Raw genomic sequence first — 18,576 nt, forward strand, 5'->3', positions numbered from 1 at the left:
TTGGCAAGCTAAGAATAGAAGGTAATCTCCTCAATTTTACTAAAAATCTGTAGCAAATGCCATACTTAGTGATGAGCTATTAAAATGCCTCCTTTCAGATCAGGAATAAGAACAGGATGCCTGCCATCTCCATTCTATCCAACACTGCATGGTGATGCGGAAGACTGGGTAAGTGACAAGAAATAAAGATTGCAAAGGAAGAAAGAAAGCTGTCGCTATTTTCAGAAAAGTCTGCTGACAGAGCTCCCCAAAGTATCTGTAGCTAACACAGTACAACTATTAAGAGAATTTAGACAGGTTGTTGGATATAAAAATAATTTATAAAAATAGAAATAATCTGTTAAATTACTTAAAAATGTAAAGCATATAGAAACATTTGTAAAAAGATGTGGTGGGTCTTTATTGAATCATCTGTAACTTTTGATTATAGTTAACTGTTATTCACCAGGTAACCTTTACAGAACATACAACCCCTGCCTCCCCCGTCTGGCCCCTTGAAGCCACAGCACTGGGACTGAACCCAGGGCCTTGTGCATGCTAGGCAAGAGCTCTACCACTGCACTACTTCCCGTTCTATTAAAATTTAAAAGACCTCAATCCATGAAGAAATGTGCAGTATACTTGGATATAAAGCTATCTCCCCATAATGCCATACCAACAAAAATCCCCCAAAGATTCTTTGTTGAACCTGATGAGTTAAATCTAAAATACACACGGAAATCAAAAGGGCGAATAATGGGCCAGTCACCCATGAAGCACAGGAGAAAAGCAGGGGGCCTGTGCTACAGGTATTCACGGGGCATGGGCAGGACTACGTATCAAGGACCAGCGCAGCTGAAGGGAGAGCCAGAGGAACTTAACAAACATGGGTAATTGTTCACCACAGGGTGGGCTTTCAGGTCAGGAAGGAAGGACTAGTTAAGCACATGGTGCTGGGCCAGTTGCTTATTAACATGGAAAAAATTGAAATTGGATCTGGTCGTTGCACCATAGGCCAAAAGAGTAATAATGGGTGACGTGGTTAAATTTTATGTGTCAACGTAGTGGGGCCACGGGGTCCTCAGGTATTTGGTATTACTGTGAGGATTTCTGGACAAGATTAACATACAAACCAATGCACACTGCAGTAGGGCATTAGGTCCTCATCATGTGGGTAGGAATCAAGCAATCAGTCGAAGACCCAAATACGACAAAAAGACTGGTCTCTCCTAAGCCAAGGAGCATCCTTTCCTCTCCATCTGCACCCGCAGTTTTCTGGGTCTCCAAGCTGCTGTGCAGATTTTGGACTTGCCAGGCTTCAGAACCACGTGACCCAATTCCTTATGATGGCTGTCTCTCTACATATATACACAGTCTTCCTGTTGGCCAGACTTCTCTGAGAACCCTCACTAATCCAAGGGAGTTAAAGAACTAATTGTAAAAGGAAGATATGGATCCAACACTATGACAGAATCTAGTTCTTGCGTTGCGCCAAGAATGGCGAGCCCTTTGGAAGACAGGATATGAATTTAAAATGATTGGAGCTAAAACGGACAAGTTCAAGGGTCACAGGATTTTCCACTGCACAGATTATGGGAAAAAAACCAAGTTGAATAAACAGAAGAGGCAGCCATGGCTATTTGTGTAATGATATCAAAAGGAAGTAGAAATTATAAGGGACCAAAAATATTAGCACAGAGTTATTTCAAGTAAGAAGGAGAGACAGAGGAGGTAATATGGAAGACAGATTAAGAAAATGAAAGTTCATTTATTATTCAGTTACTGAAAACATTCCCCAAATACAGACTATGGCAGGCACCAAGGGCACGCCAATGAATAGGACACAGTCCCGGAATTGGAGGAGCAGACACACAAATAACATTATAAAACGTGAGGCAGAAGGTGCTGCTGGAGCCCAGGAGAGGGGTGTACAGCTTCTAGGGCCTTCCTGACCTGCCCCTGTGTTACCCTCCACCCCTGCTGTGGTTTGGATCTTGAGTGTCCCCCAAAGTTTAGGTGGTGTAGACTTGCTCCCCAGGTGCTATCAGGAGGTGGCAGACCTTTAGGAGGGACCTGGTGGGGGGGGGAGCTGTAGGTCACTGGGGGCGACCCTTAAGGAATTATGGGATGCCGCCCTCTCTGCTTCTTTCACTTCCCATCCATGAGATGAGCGATTCTGTCCCGTCACATGATCTTGGCATAATGCACTCACTGCTCTGCCACAAGCACAAAAGCAACAGGGCCAACTGATCGTGCTCTGAGACTTCCATAACTGTCAGCCAGACACAGCTTTTCTCTTTATGAATTGATTATCTCAGGTATTTTTATAGTAACTGAGTTGACAAGCACACCTATCTGTGTCTATAAACCCTGAGCCTTCTACTGTCCTCACCACCCACAGACAAGGACATCAAGTGAGCATGGAGGAGACACAAGGGATTAACATGGGGAAACACAACCGCTACAGAAGAGAGCACACACATTGAGAAGAATGGAATAGGTTTACAGGCCACGCGGAGAATTTTGACAGCACAGAGACCATAGTCTGGAATAACATTAGACTGGAAGTCAAGAGATCTTGACTTGAGGTCTGATGGGTCCAGTCCCCTAGGCAGATGGGCGATGTTACCAAGCCACTGAATCTCCACATGCCTGAGATCCCCCCTCTCAATAAAGACTGAAACAATCTCTAAGTCCTTTCTAGTATGAAAATCCCCCCCACCTTTTTATGGTACTGGGGATTGAACCCAGGGGTGCTTTACCACTGAGCTATATCCCCAGATGCCTTAAAAAATATTTTGAGGGCTGGGGAGATAGCTCAGCTGTAGAGTGCTTGCCTAGCAGCACAAGGCCCTGAGTTCGATCCCCAGTACCACAAAAAAAAAAAAAAAAAAAAAAAAAAAATTGAGACAAGTTCCCCCTAAGTTGCTGAGCCTGGCTTTGGTCCTGCCTTAATTTCCAGAGTCGCTGGGAGGGCAGGCATGCACCCCAGCACCTGGCTAGTATGAGAGTCTTTTGAATTTTGAAATTTTCAGGGTGGCAGGACAAGAAGGGAACATTTCAAATGCATCTTACATAGGCAAAAACTGTTTTTTGAACGTGGAATTTGGTCTACAGATTCCAAGTCTAAAGTCCAGGAGAGAGGGCAATGACAACTGGTGTTTTGAGCAAAACCAGAATCTTCAGGATTTACGTTCTTACGATATGTACTACCTCAGTCTTGCGTTTGAGATGATGGAGCTTCAGGCAAAAACAAAGAGTCTGAGTATCTGGTATTAGGAGTAGTTTTGGGATTTAGACGACTTTTAGTTTTTATTAAATGGTCAACTCTGCATGGTACAGATTTGGCTCCCTGCCAGACTGGTAAAGCTGCCCACATTCCCTAAACCCACCAAACCTCAACTTCTTCATCTGTAAAATGGAATAAAAATGTCTGCTTTTCCCAGCACGAAGAATTTCTTTTTCTTAAATTTTGTTTTTAAGTACAGAGGATTGAGCCTAGGGATGCTCTACCACTGAACTACATTCCCAGACCTTTGTATATTTTTATATTTTGAGAAAGGTCTTGCTTGGGTGCTGAGGCTGGCCTTGAACTTGCAATCCTCCTGCCTTGGCCTCCCCAGTTGCCAGGATCATAGTCTGAAGTAAGATCACAAAACAAAGCACATTAGTCTGCCTGATAGCAAACCTGTCATTTGCTTTTATATAACATTATATATAATAATCAATGATTACATGGCTTTTGTGTACACAGTACCCCAATTAGGAAATTGGATTCGAGTTAGTATCATAGCACATACCTATAATCCCAGCTACTCAGGAAGCTGAGGCAGGAAGATCACAAGATCCTGTCTGAAAATAAGAAATAAAAAGGGCAGAGGATGTAGCTCAGTGGTAGCATGTGCCTGAGTTCAATCTCTAGTACAAAAAGAAAATGATGTGGGAGTTTGTCTCACATATCAATACACAGAAATCATCAGGGAGGAGATAAAAAAATTCTTAGAGGTACATGAGAATGACAATACAACACATCAAAATCTCTGGGACACTATGAAAGCAGTACTAAGAGGAAAATTCATTGCGTGGAGTGCATTCAAGGAAAGAAAAGTGAACAACTAAATGACCTAACATTACATCTTAAAGTCCTAGAAAAAGAAGAACAGAAGAACACCAAAAGCAGTAGAAGACAGAAAATAATTGAAATCAGAGCTGAAATCAATGAAATTGAAACAGAAGAAACAATTCAAAAAACTGGCAAAACAAAAAGTTGGTTCTTTGAAAAAATAAACAAAATAGACAAACCCTTAGCCACACTAACAAAGAGGAGAGAGAAAACTCAAATTACTCAAATTCGTGATGAAAAAGGAAATATCACAACAGACACCACTGAAATACATAAGGAGAAGCTACTTTGAAAATCTATACTCCAAAAAAATAGAAAATATTGAAGACATTGACACATTTCTAGAGACATATGATCCCCCCAAAGTGAACCAGGAAAACAGATCAATTTCAAGCAATGAAATAGACAAAGCCATCAAAGGCTTACCAACCAAGAAAAGCCCAGGACTGGATGGATTCTCGGTCGAGTTCTACAAGACCTTCAAAGAAGAACTCATTCAAATACTCAAAGTATTCAAGGAAATAGAAAAGGAGGGAGCCCTTCCAAACTCATTCTATGAAGCTAGTATCACCTTCATACCCAAACCAGACAAAGACACATCAAGGAAAGAAAATTTTAGACCAATATCTCTGATGAATATAGACGCAAAAATCCTTAACAAAATCCTGAAAAATTGCATACAAGAATATATTAAAAAGATAGTGCACCACGATCAAGTGGAGTTTATCCTGGGGATGCAAGGTTGGTTCAACATCTGGAAATCAATGAATGTAATTCATCACATCAATAGACTTAAGGTTAAGAATCATATGGTTATTTCAATTGATGCAGAGAAAGCACTTAACAAAATACAACACTCCTTCATGTTCAAAACACTAGAAAAAATGGGGATAGTAGGAACTTACCTTAATATTGTAAAGGTTATTTATGCTAAGCCCATGGCCAGCATCATTCTTAATGGAGAAAAAACTAAAAGCATTCCCTCTAAAATCTGGAACAAGACAGGGATGCCCTCTTTCACCACTTCTATTCAACATCATCCTTGAAATACTAGCCAGAGCAATCAGACAGACCAAAGAAATTAAACGGATACGAATAGGAAGAGAAGAACTCAAGCTGCCACTATTTGCTGATGACATGATTCTTTATTTAGAGGATCCAAAAAACTCCATCAGAAAACTTCTAGACCTCATAAAAAATTCAGCAAAATAGCAGGATATAAAATCAACATGCATAAATCTAAAGCATTTTTATTCAGAAGCAACGAAATATCTGAAAGTGAAATGAGGAAAACAACTCCGCTCACAATAGCCTCAAAAACAAACAAACAAAAAAAACCAAAAAACCAAAAAAAACCCAAACAAACAAACAAAAAAATTGAGACTCAATCTAACCAAACAGGTGAAAGATCTATAGAACATTATAGGTGAAAACTTTAGAACATTAAAGAAAGAAATTGAAGAAGACCTTAGAAAATGGGAAGATCTCCCACGTTCTTGGATAGGCAGAATTAATATTATCAAAATGACTATAGTTCCAAAGGTGCTATGCAGACTTCACATAATTCCAATTAAAATTCCAATGACATTTCTCATAGAAATAGAGGAAGCAACCATGAAATTCATCTGGAAGAACAAAAGACCCAGAATAGCCAAAGTAATCCTGGGCAGGAAGAGTGATGCAGGAGGTATCACAATATCAGACCTTAAACTCTACTATAGGGCAACAGTAACAAAAACGGCATGGTATTGGCACCAAAATAGACAGGCAGACCAAGTACAGAATAGAAGACACAGAGACAAACCCATATAAGTACAGTTATCTCATATTAGACAAAGGAGCCAAAAACATGCAATGGAGAAAAGACAGCCTCTTCAACAAATGGTGCTGGGAAAACTGGAAATCCATATGTAGTAAAATGAAATTAAACCCCTATCTCTCACCCTGCACAAAACTCAAAATGAATCAAGGATCTAGGAATTAGACCTGAGACCCTTCACCAAATAGAAGAAAATGTAGGCCTGAATCTCCATCACGTTGGTTTAGGACCAGACTTCCTTAACAAGACCCCAATAGCGCAAGAAATAAAAGCAAGAATCAATAAATGGGATAAATTCAAACTAAAAAGCTTTTTCTCAGGAAAGGAAACAGTCAATAATGTGAAAAGAGAGCCTACAGAGTGGGAGAAAATCTTTTTCTCACACACCCTAGACAGAGCACTAATCTCCAAAGTTCATAAAGAACTTAAAGTTTTACACCAAAAATACAAAGAGCCCAATCAATAAATGGGCTAAGGAACTGGGGACACTTCACAGAAGAAGATATACAGGTGATCAATGAATATATGAAAAAGTGCTCATCATCCCTAGTAATTAGAGAAATGCAAATTAAAACCACCCTAAGATTTCATCTAACTCCAACTAAAATGACTATTACCAAGAACACAAGCAATAGTAAGTGTTGGTGTGGATGTGGGAAAAAAGGCACACTTTTACATTGCTGGTGGAGTTGCAAATTGGTGAAACCACTCTGGAAAGCAGTGTGGAGATTCCTCAGAAAACTTAGAATGGACCGACCATCTGACCCAGCTATTCCATTCTTCGGTTTATACCCAAAGGACTTAAAATCAGCATACTACAGTGGTGCAGCCACATCAATGTTCATAGCAGCTCAATTCATAAAAGCTAGATTGTGAAACTAACTGAGATGCCCTTCAATTGATGAATGGATAAAGAAACTGTGGTATATAAACACAATGGAATATTAGCCATAAAGAATAAAATTATGGCATTTGCTGGTAAATGGATGAAGTTGGAAAATATCATGCTAAGTGAAATAGGCCAAGCCCCAAAATCCAAAGGCCGAATGTTTTCTCTGTTAAGTGGATGATGATACATAACGTAGGAAGGTGGTGGGCGGGGGGAAGGAACTTTGGATGGTGTAGAGAAAAATGTGGTGGAAGGGGGTGGGGGAAGGAAAGACAGTAGACTGGGACAGTATTACCCTATGTACATGTATGATTACATGAATGGTGTGAATCTACATTGTGCACATAGAAATGAAAAGTGTACCCCATTTGTGTACAATGAATCAAAATGCAGTCTGTAAAAATAAAAAAAATTAATAAAGAAAAAAAGAATATGTGAATAAAGTAATGTATAAAAAATATTCTAATGATGAAGAAACTCAGAAACTTATTTTATTTTGAAATGGTTAGCCCAAAAATAAAACTTCCTTTTTCTCAGTTGAAAATTCCTAAAATGGAACCCCCCCAAAAAATCACACACACCTTTTTAGCCTGTAAATTCTATATATATTAAGACAGATAAATACCAAACATCTTTAAAAATGTGAAAATATGATTTGCATTTCCGAGCAGGGTTTGTTTAGAAGCAGCTTGGCGCTGCTAGAGTTACAAAGCAAAGTCACAATAAACAGAAATAGAGGGAAAGTGGTTTTAGGTGAAATCCAATGAGTTGGAGCCTCAGTGAACCAAAAACCTCTCTGTGCAAACACGGAAAACCCTCAGTCATCAAAGAAATCACTCTAATCCTGGTGTTGCTCGTTCAGGAACAAGAGCCTCTAAACTCCTACTAGCAAGTGGTCATGGGGCCTTGGCCTGGGTGCTGGATGAATCTCAGGACCAAGAGTGGCCGTGAGATGCTCTCTGCAAATGCAGTGTGGAGTCACCTCCCCCTGATATGGGTATCACTGCACCTTGAGTTAACCACACTCCATGTTCCCCTGGTGGCAATTTGTGAGAAAAGGGTTCAGAGAGGAGAAATTCTAGGAGGCTGACGCCATGGAGCAGATATGAATGGTTCAATGCTAAGTTTCACTTTATCTGAATTTTAAGAGCTGCTGGGGACTTACGCTTGGGCCGCCTCCATGCATCTTCAGGGCTCGCACGGTGGCCACCAGCACCACCACGCTGGGCACCAGGCCAGAAGCTCGGCACTTGATGTTGAAGAATTTCTCCATCCCAATATCAGCCCCGAAGCCAGCCTCGGTCACTGTGGAGAAGCAAGTTGGAAATGCACTATTATCTTCTGGGAACAACAGCAGGCTCTGCAGATGAGCCCCGACTGACAAGGACCCCAGCTCAAAGGGCAGCTCAGCCCTTCCCACTCCGAGCAGCCGCCGTGCCACTGCCTCTCCCGCAGAGGTGACCTGAGTTTCCTGTCACCACGGACAATGTTCACCTAGGAAGATGGTGCTTGCCCTCATTGCACACCACCAGGCCTGGAGAATTCATGGCCGAGGCTAAGATTTTTCTGCCATTATTGTAACTCAAAGCAAACTCCTCATTTTTGGGAGGATGGGGGTGGGTGGGTGTGGGTATTGGGGATTGAACCCAGGTGCACTTACCACTGAGCCACATCCCCCCATTTTCAAATTTTTGAGATAGGGTCTTGCTAAGTTGCTTAGGGTCTCACCCAGTTGCTGAGGCTGGCCTCAAACTTAGAATCCTCTTGCCTCAGTCTCCCAAGTAGCTGGAATCACAGGCATGCACCACCACGCCCAGCTCTTTTATATATATATATATTTTTTTTTAAACAAAGCTTTTTTTTTTTTTTTTAAAAAACACAGATGGGATTTTCAGATTTGTAATCAGGTTCCAAGCCGTATCAAAGGACGATGATATCATGAATATGATACAAGACCCTTTCTTACTTATTTAAAGCTACTTAGTGTCACCTGGTTATTTCTGCTGATTGACAGAATTCAAGTTCAAGTTGAGTGGCTTAAGGATGCTGATCGTGAGACTTGAAGCCAGATAGCACCTTTATTCCGGAATCACAGAGAATATTCATTTCTCTGTGCCCTCCATCCCCAGCAACTCCCCCCAGTTGGCAGAAATGTTTCTGTGACAAGCCTGAGGGGGGCAGACAGAATATCAGCACTGCCTTCCATGACACCAGGTCAGCAGCATCCCCTTCACTCCAGGCGGAGGACTCTTAGCCTTGACACTGGACATGTGACCCCCAGATCACAGCTGCAGCGTCACCTGGGAACTTTTTTGAAATGTGGACTCTTGGGCCCCCACAACCTACTAAATCAGAACAGCAGTCTGACAAGCTCCCAGGTGAGATGAATGTCCATTACAATTTGGGAAGCACACTTCTCTAGGAAAGGAATACTACTGATGTAGTAAAAAGTAAATATTTATGGATTATGCAACCACATACCAACAGTACAACCAAGGCTAAAATTTATGGCACAGACAGGAATTGACAATAAAAAAAGCATTAAAGTATAAATCAACAACATTTAAAATGTGAGCAAATTTTATTCCTAGATTTTAATAAGAATAAAAGGAAATAAAATTTCACACATAATTTCAAACTCTAAAAACATCTAATTCTTTACTGTTTTCCTTTGGTACTTAATATGCCTATATAATTTTTATGGACTAGGTAAAATTTTGCAGTCTTCTCCTTTACTTTAAAATTATAATTGCTTTTCTGTACCACAAACTTTCACACTTTATAAGTGGCCACTTTTAATTTTGTTAATTGATGTACCAAGATTTACAAAATTGTTCCCCCCATTATTGAACATTTGGTTTATTTCTAATATAAACAATGCTACCCTAAAAATATCTGTGTATGTGAGCTTTAATCTCTTTCAAATTATACTCTTGGAATAAATTCCCAAGGGTGAGTTATGGTGTCAGAGGATATAAAAATTTTTTATGACCCACTGATATGCTTCTGACAAACCACAAGCTATTTCTTTAAAAATATTCAATTTAGAATGACTATAGTTACAAGTCATTTTATTCTTTATTATGATTTTTTAAAAATAAACTTACAGCAAAACAATTTAAAGAAGTGAAAGACATTCCTTTTTATGTAGATTTTGGGACAATTCTGATTTTTATTACTTGTGGGCAAAACCAGACAAGATTGCTTACAGCAGCGGAGGCCGCCTCCATGGTCCCCATGGAACGGCAGATGTTAACATTAGCATGTTGGCAGACCCCAGGAACTGAATCATTTAATTAACTTTTATCAAAGGTCATTACAGGCTGGCAGTGTAGCTCAGTGGTAGAGCACTTGTCTCATATGCACAAGGCCCTGGGTTCAACCCCAGCTCTCCCACCCTCCGGGTCATTATAGCGTGGGCTCCCAGTGCAGGGACATTCAGATGGCCAGGCAGCCTTATGGGAGATATTACATGTGACTATCCTGCCAGTTAGTATCACAGACAGGATCCTGAATCCTTTTCAGTCACATGATCTTTTTAAAAGATATTTTTTATTATTTTTTCTTTCCATTATGGTTGTGCATAATGATGAATCTGTTGCTCCCTATTGGAACATGCGCACAATATAACAATCAGGCATGCAGTCTTGGTGAGTTATTTAACCCATTTGAGTCTCCACATCCTCATTTAACTTGGGAGGATTAAGTGAGATAATCAGCACGTGTGAAATATGGAGTTTCTGTTTTCTAGGACCTAGTAAGAGCTCACAAAATGGGCGGCACTATTATTACCAAAAGTACAGTTCTCCAGCTTGCTAGAAATCATACTGAACTCTAAGCATTTGTTCAATTCTGCAACATCCAGGCATTTCTCTGGTGGAAGAGCCCAGTCTTGGGGTCACTTCCCTTATGCACGCCCAGGAAGAGGGGCTGTATTCACCTGGTGAGAAGTGAAGGGCAGCGCTGTGCCAGGGTGGAGCCTGGGCATTGGGGGAAGGTGATCCTTTCCCTGGAAGGATCTTTCCAGGAAGTAAGGGGGAAGGGGGTGGAGAATGGCAGGTGGGGAAGGGGAGGGGAGAGGAAAGAAGGGATTCCCAGGTAAGGGTTAGAACAAGAGCAGCAATCAGCCTGTGAGGAAGCAGGGGAAGGGTCCACTGTCACTGGAGAAGCCTTCATTCAAACCAGCAAGGCCCAGTCGGTGCTGAGCAGCAGGGTGTAAGGAGCCAAGGGGCCGAAGTGGTCCCCATTTCCAAGGACGCAGTGTTCTGGAAAGCTGTTCCACGCTGCCCTGTAGATGCAGATCGACTGCCCTTAACATTTTCCAGGCTGGGGGCCGACTGCGCTTTGTGAGTTCTTCTCCTGTTGGACAGTGAGCTCCAGGGGACAGGGACCACACCCGAGCGATTCAAGTCACAAAGCATGTAAAGGGCACTGAACGCAGGTACAGACAGTTCCCAATTAAATGAAAGGGAACGGTAGAATAGCCCACTCTGAAACACTAGGTCACAAATACATGAACAACAGAGTTCATTTGTAATTACAGAATCCCCTTGGAAAAGTCGGAAGCCTAAATCCCTCCAAAATAGCGCCTCCTCACCCCTGAGGCATGGCCACGTTCTCCCTTCTGCACAGGCCCCCTCTTACCCCAGGGAAAAATCCGGGTGTCTTCACATAAATCCTTCGCGTGAGCCCCAGACGCATGCGCACACCTGCACTCCCACCTCGCCCTCCAGGAACACGGAGCTCCCGAGGAGCCCGTGCCCACCCCGTGCCACCTACCCTCGCCCTCGTCTCCCACTCATCAGCCCCCTTTCTCCCGTCTGCTGCTGCTTTTTTAAAATCGGTACACCTCAATTACACGGAATGGTGAGTTTCCCTGTGACACATTTGCACATGTCTAAAAAGCAGTCTGATGAATCTCATTCCTGCGCCTGCTGTCCTTCTTCCCCAGCCTCTCCCTCTCCCCTCGGGGTCCCCCTTCTCCTTTCACGGCAGCCTGTTTTTCGTTCTATCTTCTACATAGGAGGGAGCACGTAGGTGTTCTTTGCTCTTTGAGCCTGAGTTATTTCACTCAAAACCATGGTCTCCGGTTCCACCCATTTTCCTGCAAATGAAATCACTTTTTTCTTCTCTGTCCATCTGGCCGATTCCATAACTGGGCCCTCTCTGCTCAGTGCATGGTCCAGGTCCTGGACGCTCCTATGATAGTCTCAGGCAGTCAGCTTTCCTGCCCTTTGGGTCCCTCCTGGTCTCCTTGTGCCTCCTACCCACTGCCTATCCTCCTGCCCTTGACTTTGCTCCCTTCCAGCCCACATCTAATGAGCACCCAATGGTCCTCATTAGCCTTTTCTGCCTTCCCACCTGGAGGGTGGGGACTGTGCCTTATTCATCTTTCAGCTCCAGTGCCTCACAGTCACTGGCACAGGTAAATGGCCAGATTAACAGAGTGGGACTTGGGAGCCAATGATGACATAAGTAAATGCCACAATTCAGCAGAGACAGACTCGGAAAATAAAATTGAAAATACATTCCTATTATACTTCTCTTTCTTCTTACGATCCCAAAACAGTTTTAGTAAAAGGTATAAGTGCCATTATCAGATAATGATGAGACCATCTCAAATGTCTACGCAGGATTCCTAAGCTTTATTTCATATTTCAAGAGACAAACTGGAAATGAACAAAAATATAAAAAGTGGTCATAAAGAGACCTTCAGCTGGGCATGGTGGCGCATACCTGTTATCCCGGTGGCTAGGGAGGCTGAGGAAGGAGGATCTTGAGTTCAAAGTCAGCCTCAGCAACTTAGGCCCTAAGCAACTCAGTGAGACCCTGTCTCTAATAAAATATCAAAAAGGGATCTGGGGATATGACTCAGTGGGTAAGTGACCCTGAGTTCAATCCCCATACCAAAAAAAAAAAAAAAAGGACATGGTTATAAAGGTCCAGGGACTTTGGCTGCTGAACGTAGAAGAAATATGGAGGCAAATCATGTACAGAAAACTGGAGGAAGAGCCAAGTCCTCATACTCTGAAAGCTGTTCTGACATAGAGCATGCAGTCATTTATTTTCATGTTGTTTGTTTTCAAATAACATCAGGCTGCCAAGGAAAACAGGGAACATGGAGAAGGTAGGTTGATGTGTTCACAGTACTTATAAAAATGATGACCACGTTCACAAGACAGCACCAAAAACTAGCAGCTTGGAAATCAATGTTGTGGTGCTGTATATCTTTGCCTTAGTACCTCAGGGGTCTTCATGTGAATACCCACCTAGGGAGAAAGGGGACAAGCCACCCTTATAAGCAGGTTCCACTTCCTAGGGACTCCCTGGAAATTGCCAACATCTGAGATCTCTAAATTGAGATTTCTTAGCAACCTGAAATAAGCAATTTATTCCTTTATCACTTTTGCTACTCTTCATAAATTTAAATAGAGATACAGGCTAAAGAATGAATTTAATAGACTTGTTCTTGAATCATAAAGCAAGTCCACTTAGAATGATTTGGCTTTCCTGAAAAGCATGGAACACAGATGTCTCAAAGCTGCATGCTTAATAAGGCTTGCAATAAAATGTTTGCACAAGCCACAACAATTATTTGTGTTGGCAATCTGTTCTCTTGGTTACAGTCATTCAGTTCACAACATGAATGAAAACAGGAAACGGTGACTGACAGTCTTAGTGTGCCGACAGAGCAGTTATGAGATGGTGAAGCTGTAGCTTGATTCAAACTTCAAAACCATCATCAGCTCAGAAAGAAGGGTCAGTGGATTCAAGCTGAGAAGGGACTAGCCACTCAGACCAGCACCATTATTAACCTGCACAGGAAACCAAGCTCGGGGTACAGGTGGAGAGTGAAATACGGGCAGCTTGCTGTCCATGACGAACCCCCAGGGCACTCAGATTTCTGTTGTGAAAATTAAATCGAAACAGTAACAACGACAAGCCCAGGAGCACTAGCAATAACAAAGAAGTGCTGGCAGGCACACCGGGTATCTGGGGAATTCTCCAGAGAGAGGCGATTTGTAAGTGTCAAATTATTCTACACGTCCCTAACTTATCGTATGCTCAGAACTTAGATTTTAAACTTGTCTACTATTGGTTTACAAGTAAACAAAAACCAAAAACCAAAAAACAACAACAAAAAACATGAATAGCATCCCTTCCTAGGGAGACCCTATAAGTAGAGGCTCGTAAGCTCTGGAACTATGGGGAACTTTAGGGACAATGTGGTCTGGCCCCATCCTGACTCCTGAGCCCAGGCAGGTTGTCTGCTTGAGGTAGTGATGTGGCGCCCACTGACAGGTCCCATCCCTCTGATGCTGGCCAGAGCTCCCCCTAGTACATAGCACGCTCTGCCGCTGGGGTTCCCCTCCAAAGCGTTTTTCATTCAATGTACACATCACAGCATTAGGAACAGCCTTCATTTCTCATTTGACAATTGCTGAACTCTGCTGTCTTGGTACTGGCACTGCGCACCCAGGTCTCAGTAAGTAAAACTGCCAACGCATATAACAGGACAAACGTGAGAAAGTTAATCAACTACTTAATGAAAAAAAAATGTGGTTCTGGTTTTGCCCTTTTCCCTTCCCGAATTCCCTCCGGTGTTTTACAATTTTTGTTCATTTACCTGTATGAAGGTAAATTAGAATTCGATGGTTTCATATTTGCTTCTGGATGTCCTTGTGCTTCAGTACATTGACGAACCCACCTCTGCAGAACCACAAACCATCAGTGTAGTTCAGTTGTTCTTGACAAGAGGCAACTCTGCCCTGGCTCCTCAGGGACATTTAGCGATATATGGAGACAGTTTTGGCTGGCCCTGACATCTCAGAGGGATGCTGCTAGACATCCTGTAATACACCCACCCACCATCTTTCAACAAAGAATGTTCTACCCAGCATGGGAACAGCATTGAGGCTGAGACAGCCCACTGTCCTTCAGGCAGGACAAAGGAGTCTGGGCTTCCTAGACGCTCCTTCTGAGAATATTACAAATGCATTCGATTCTAGACTAAATGAATGAACAAGCTTTTATGATGTTAATAAATGATTGTAACCCGATGCAAATGAGATTCTGAATATGAAATATCCCAGTAAAAATTCTGCTCAGTGCAGTTTTGATTTGCTGCATTATATGGACTTACTACAACTTTGCAGTTTCTGGTGATGGAAACTAGTGACCAGGTGACTACTAAATTAATCCCGTAAGAAAGAAGGGAGGGATCTGGGAGAAACCTTCCTGTGGGACAGCACGAGCGATGGCAGCTGTCAGCTTCCTGCTAAGACATACATGAAGGGGAAAAGACTACGCTAAGAAACTGAGGCAGGAGGAGAAGGGCCCAAGGTCACAGTCACTTAGCGTTCTCGATGTGGCAGGCACTGTACCAACACTCTCATTTTACCCTCCACCTCTTGGGAGGGAGTTTCTCCTCCCATATAGTTTATGACGCTAAGGAGCAGAAAGTTAAAGCAATTGTTCCCAAGGTCACACAGCTATTGAGCTGGCCTGGAGATAAGGCCACTGTGACTTTGCCTGCAGTCTCTGCCCGTGTCCCTCCTCCACAATGCTTTACCAATACATCGACCAATCATGCAGCATTGCTCTATTGAACTGCTGGATGTTTTTGCTTTCAATGAAAGCCTTCACACCTCATACTTCCAGAGTATTTCTATAAAAAGTAGCTCTGTTTTATTTTCCTGACTGATAGGCGAGTATGCCCAGATTTCTTTTCTAATTGCAAAACGGCCCTGCTGTGATAACAGAAATAATGTGATCTAGAGTCTTCTCCTTTATAGTCTTTCTTTCCTTTTCTCTTTTACATACTTGTTTTCAGAGCAATTCACTTAGGGATCACTGATCACTTCCTCTCCTAGTTCTTGGTCTAGGTGTCAATCAAGATGAGTCCTGGGCAGCAGCAGGAGTGTTCTGGTGAACAAATGTGACCTCGGAGAGAGAAAGCTCCAGGGACCAGGTCCACCTGGACGATCACTAAGGAGTCATTTATCCCATGAGTACTCAGAAGATAAAAGAAATGAGAATGGTAGGATTTCATAGTCAGTTTAAAATGGTAATAGCTTTTATCTCCATGATACATGCACTGTAAACACATGCGCACGTGCACACACACACACACGCACACACACACACACAGACACAACACATTGACTACTTTTGGATATGAACTTGAATTTATGGACTGTTAGAGGTCTCACAGAAGAACTCTAGCAACCAGCTCAGCTCAAAATGGGTTGACATAAGAAAGATGTCTGTGCAGGGCAGATTTGGCTACCTTAATCTTCAGAAGGATTTCTTTAAAACAGAGGCGGGGAAAACACCTGTGGCTTTCATTCAGTTTGTACTTTTTATTTTCTTGCAACGAATCAGAAATAAAGAAACCATGCAGCAAGAATCAAGATGGAGGCAGGCTGGGCTTCATTCTGAACCATGTGGGTGTAATTCTGACACCTGTCTACAGGTACACTTAGGAAGAGCCAAGTTCAAAGCGACAACTCCAGCTCAACGTGGGCTAGCCTAGGAGGATTGCAATTAGCTTTTCAGCAACTAGGAGGAGACTAAGTAAACCAGGATGAATCATCAAATTAACCACAAGGGAAGCTCGGTATTATTGTTACTGCTTTAAAAAAAACAAAAAATAAAAAACGAAAACCCAAAACTAAAAACAAAAACCACCTGATGCAGAACGTATTAACTTTGAGAATCTAACTCACCTTAAGTCCATGAAATTCTACTGAAACCTAAATCTTTTCTGCTTTTTAGAGTTTGTCTATTTAATCTATTATCCTCTATGGTTTTTATTAAGTGTATAAGGCTCAGATTTCCATAAGTATAAAGAATCAACTGGACATGTATTTGGAGACCTAAAGGAAGAAGAAAGAGGTATAAACAATGCGGAGTTCAGCATGTGGTCTTCCTCCTCACCTGCTTGGCGAAGGCCACATTTGCACACATGGGGAGCCTGCCAGTGGTGTAGAGAGCATAACAAAGTGACTGGGAGGTGTATTTAGGGAGGGAACAAGAACAGAACCAAAGTTTAAAGAGGACACAGGTACAGCTAGACACATTTTTGGTGGCACAGTAATGGAAACTTTAAAAATACTGGTAATGCCACTTTAATGTGCTTTGGTGCCAGGTTCTAGAATTCCCTTCCTCCAGAGAGTTAATTGGTTACAGACACTGGGTTGCTTTATTTGGAACCATCATTGATCATCTTGTTTTATAAAATGATTTTTTTCCAAATTTAATTTTGGAAAAAAAATGTTCAGATGAAAATTAAATTATCCATGTTATTTTTACCTCCCATTAAAAAAATCCAACAGAATTAAATTTAAGAATCCATTATCCAAACAGTTCCTATCTTCTCGTAAGGAGAACACACATTTACTCAATGTCATGGCTGTGATCAGGGCTTTAACCCTCAGTTTTTAGCAAACAGTAGTGTTTTTTAGTTCTGGCTGGAGGCCTGGGATTCTGGATGACCACACTGGTAGAGCTATTCTCCTGCAGGGTCTGAAAAGTGGACACTAGGAAGTTAACATAAAACAGAAATGAAACCTGCCAGGCGTGGCTACTAACATGCCTTAACCTAACATAAGGGAAAGATGAAATACAGCATTTTTAATTGAGCGTTTTTTGAAAACACGCCCAAAAGGAAAAAAAAATCATAAATGTGAAGGGTTAAATACATTTTATCTTAAAGCTTCCCAGGAAAGAACAGTATAAAAAAAAGGGGGGGGGCAATCACTTTTTCTGCACCACTAATACAAATTAGCAAGAGAAATGTTGACTAATGAATTTGAAAACAAAGTAAGTATACCAGCATTTCTATGATTTTTAGATTATAGAAGAAAGGAAGACAGAAAGAAGATATTTTCAATTTGGATGTTGAAAGACTACACAATGTATTTACTCAAACTTTGAAAAATGTAGGCAGGGTGCAGACTTTTGAGCCAAAGGCAGAGGTCCACTCATGTATTACTTTATCAGTTTATGAGTTACTAACAGCATTTTTAAAAAAGAAATAGGATAGAAGATATTGGGACAATCAGACGTCACACATAGTAAGCTAAGGTACGTTATCTTGTTGGGTGTGGTGGTACACATGGGTAATCCCAGAAGCTCAGAAGGTTGAGGCAGGACGACCTCAAGTTTGAGGTCAGCCTCATCAACTCAGTGAGACCCTATTTCAAAGTAAAAAATAAAAAGGGCTGGGGGTGTGGCTCAAGGGTTAAGTGCCCCTAGGTTCAATCCCTGGTGCCCACCCTACAAAAGTATATTGTTTGAAAAGATTTGAATGTGGTCTTGCACACATGTGGTTGTTATGTACAATGTTCTTCTAATTTTTTTTATTCTAATTAGTTGTGACAGTAGAATGCATTTATACATTTTGATAGAGCAAACATAAATGGAGTATAATTTCTCATTTTTCTGATTATGCATATTGCAGGATCACATCGGTCATGTAGTTATATATGCACCTGAGGTAATAATGTCTGATTCACTCTCCTATCCTTCCTACCCCCTTTCCCTTCACTCCCCCTACCTAACCTAAAGTAACTCCTTCTGCTTGGTGTTGGTACCCAGGGCACCGGTGCCTCCCAGGAACACCAGTCCCAGCCACTGAATTTATGTTTAGAGCCACAAAGCGCATCACAGCCTGAAGGATGAGGAGAAACGTTTTCCACCTCAAAGGGTGGATGTAATGTTATTCTCACTGATTCTCTGACCCATTCATTTCCGCCGACTTGG

The 18,576-nt window shown here is 41.9% G+C and overlaps 1 protein-coding gene across 1 annotated transcript in view; it reads right to left on the reverse strand.

Moving 5' to 3' along the window:
- Positions 1-18,576, reverse strand: part of Mthfd1l (methylenetetrahydrofolate dehydrogenase (NADP+ dependent) 1 like) — a 202,129-nt gene that overhangs the window by 81,437 nt on the left and 102,116 nt on the right. Inside the window, exon 21 of the mRNA XM_047559648.1 lies at positions 7,976-8,115. Coding sequence (XP_047415604.1) covers positions 7,976-8,115 — 140 coding nt within the window. The remainder of the gene's footprint in view (positions 1-7,975; positions 8,116-18,576) is intronic.

The sequence above is a fragment of the Sciurus carolinensis genome, chromosome 7, assembly GCF_902686445.1.
Source record: "Sciurus carolinensis chromosome 7, mSciCar1.2, whole genome shotgun sequence".
Lineage (NCBI taxonomy): Eukaryota > Metazoa > Chordata > Mammalia > Rodentia > Sciuridae > Sciurus > Sciurus carolinensis.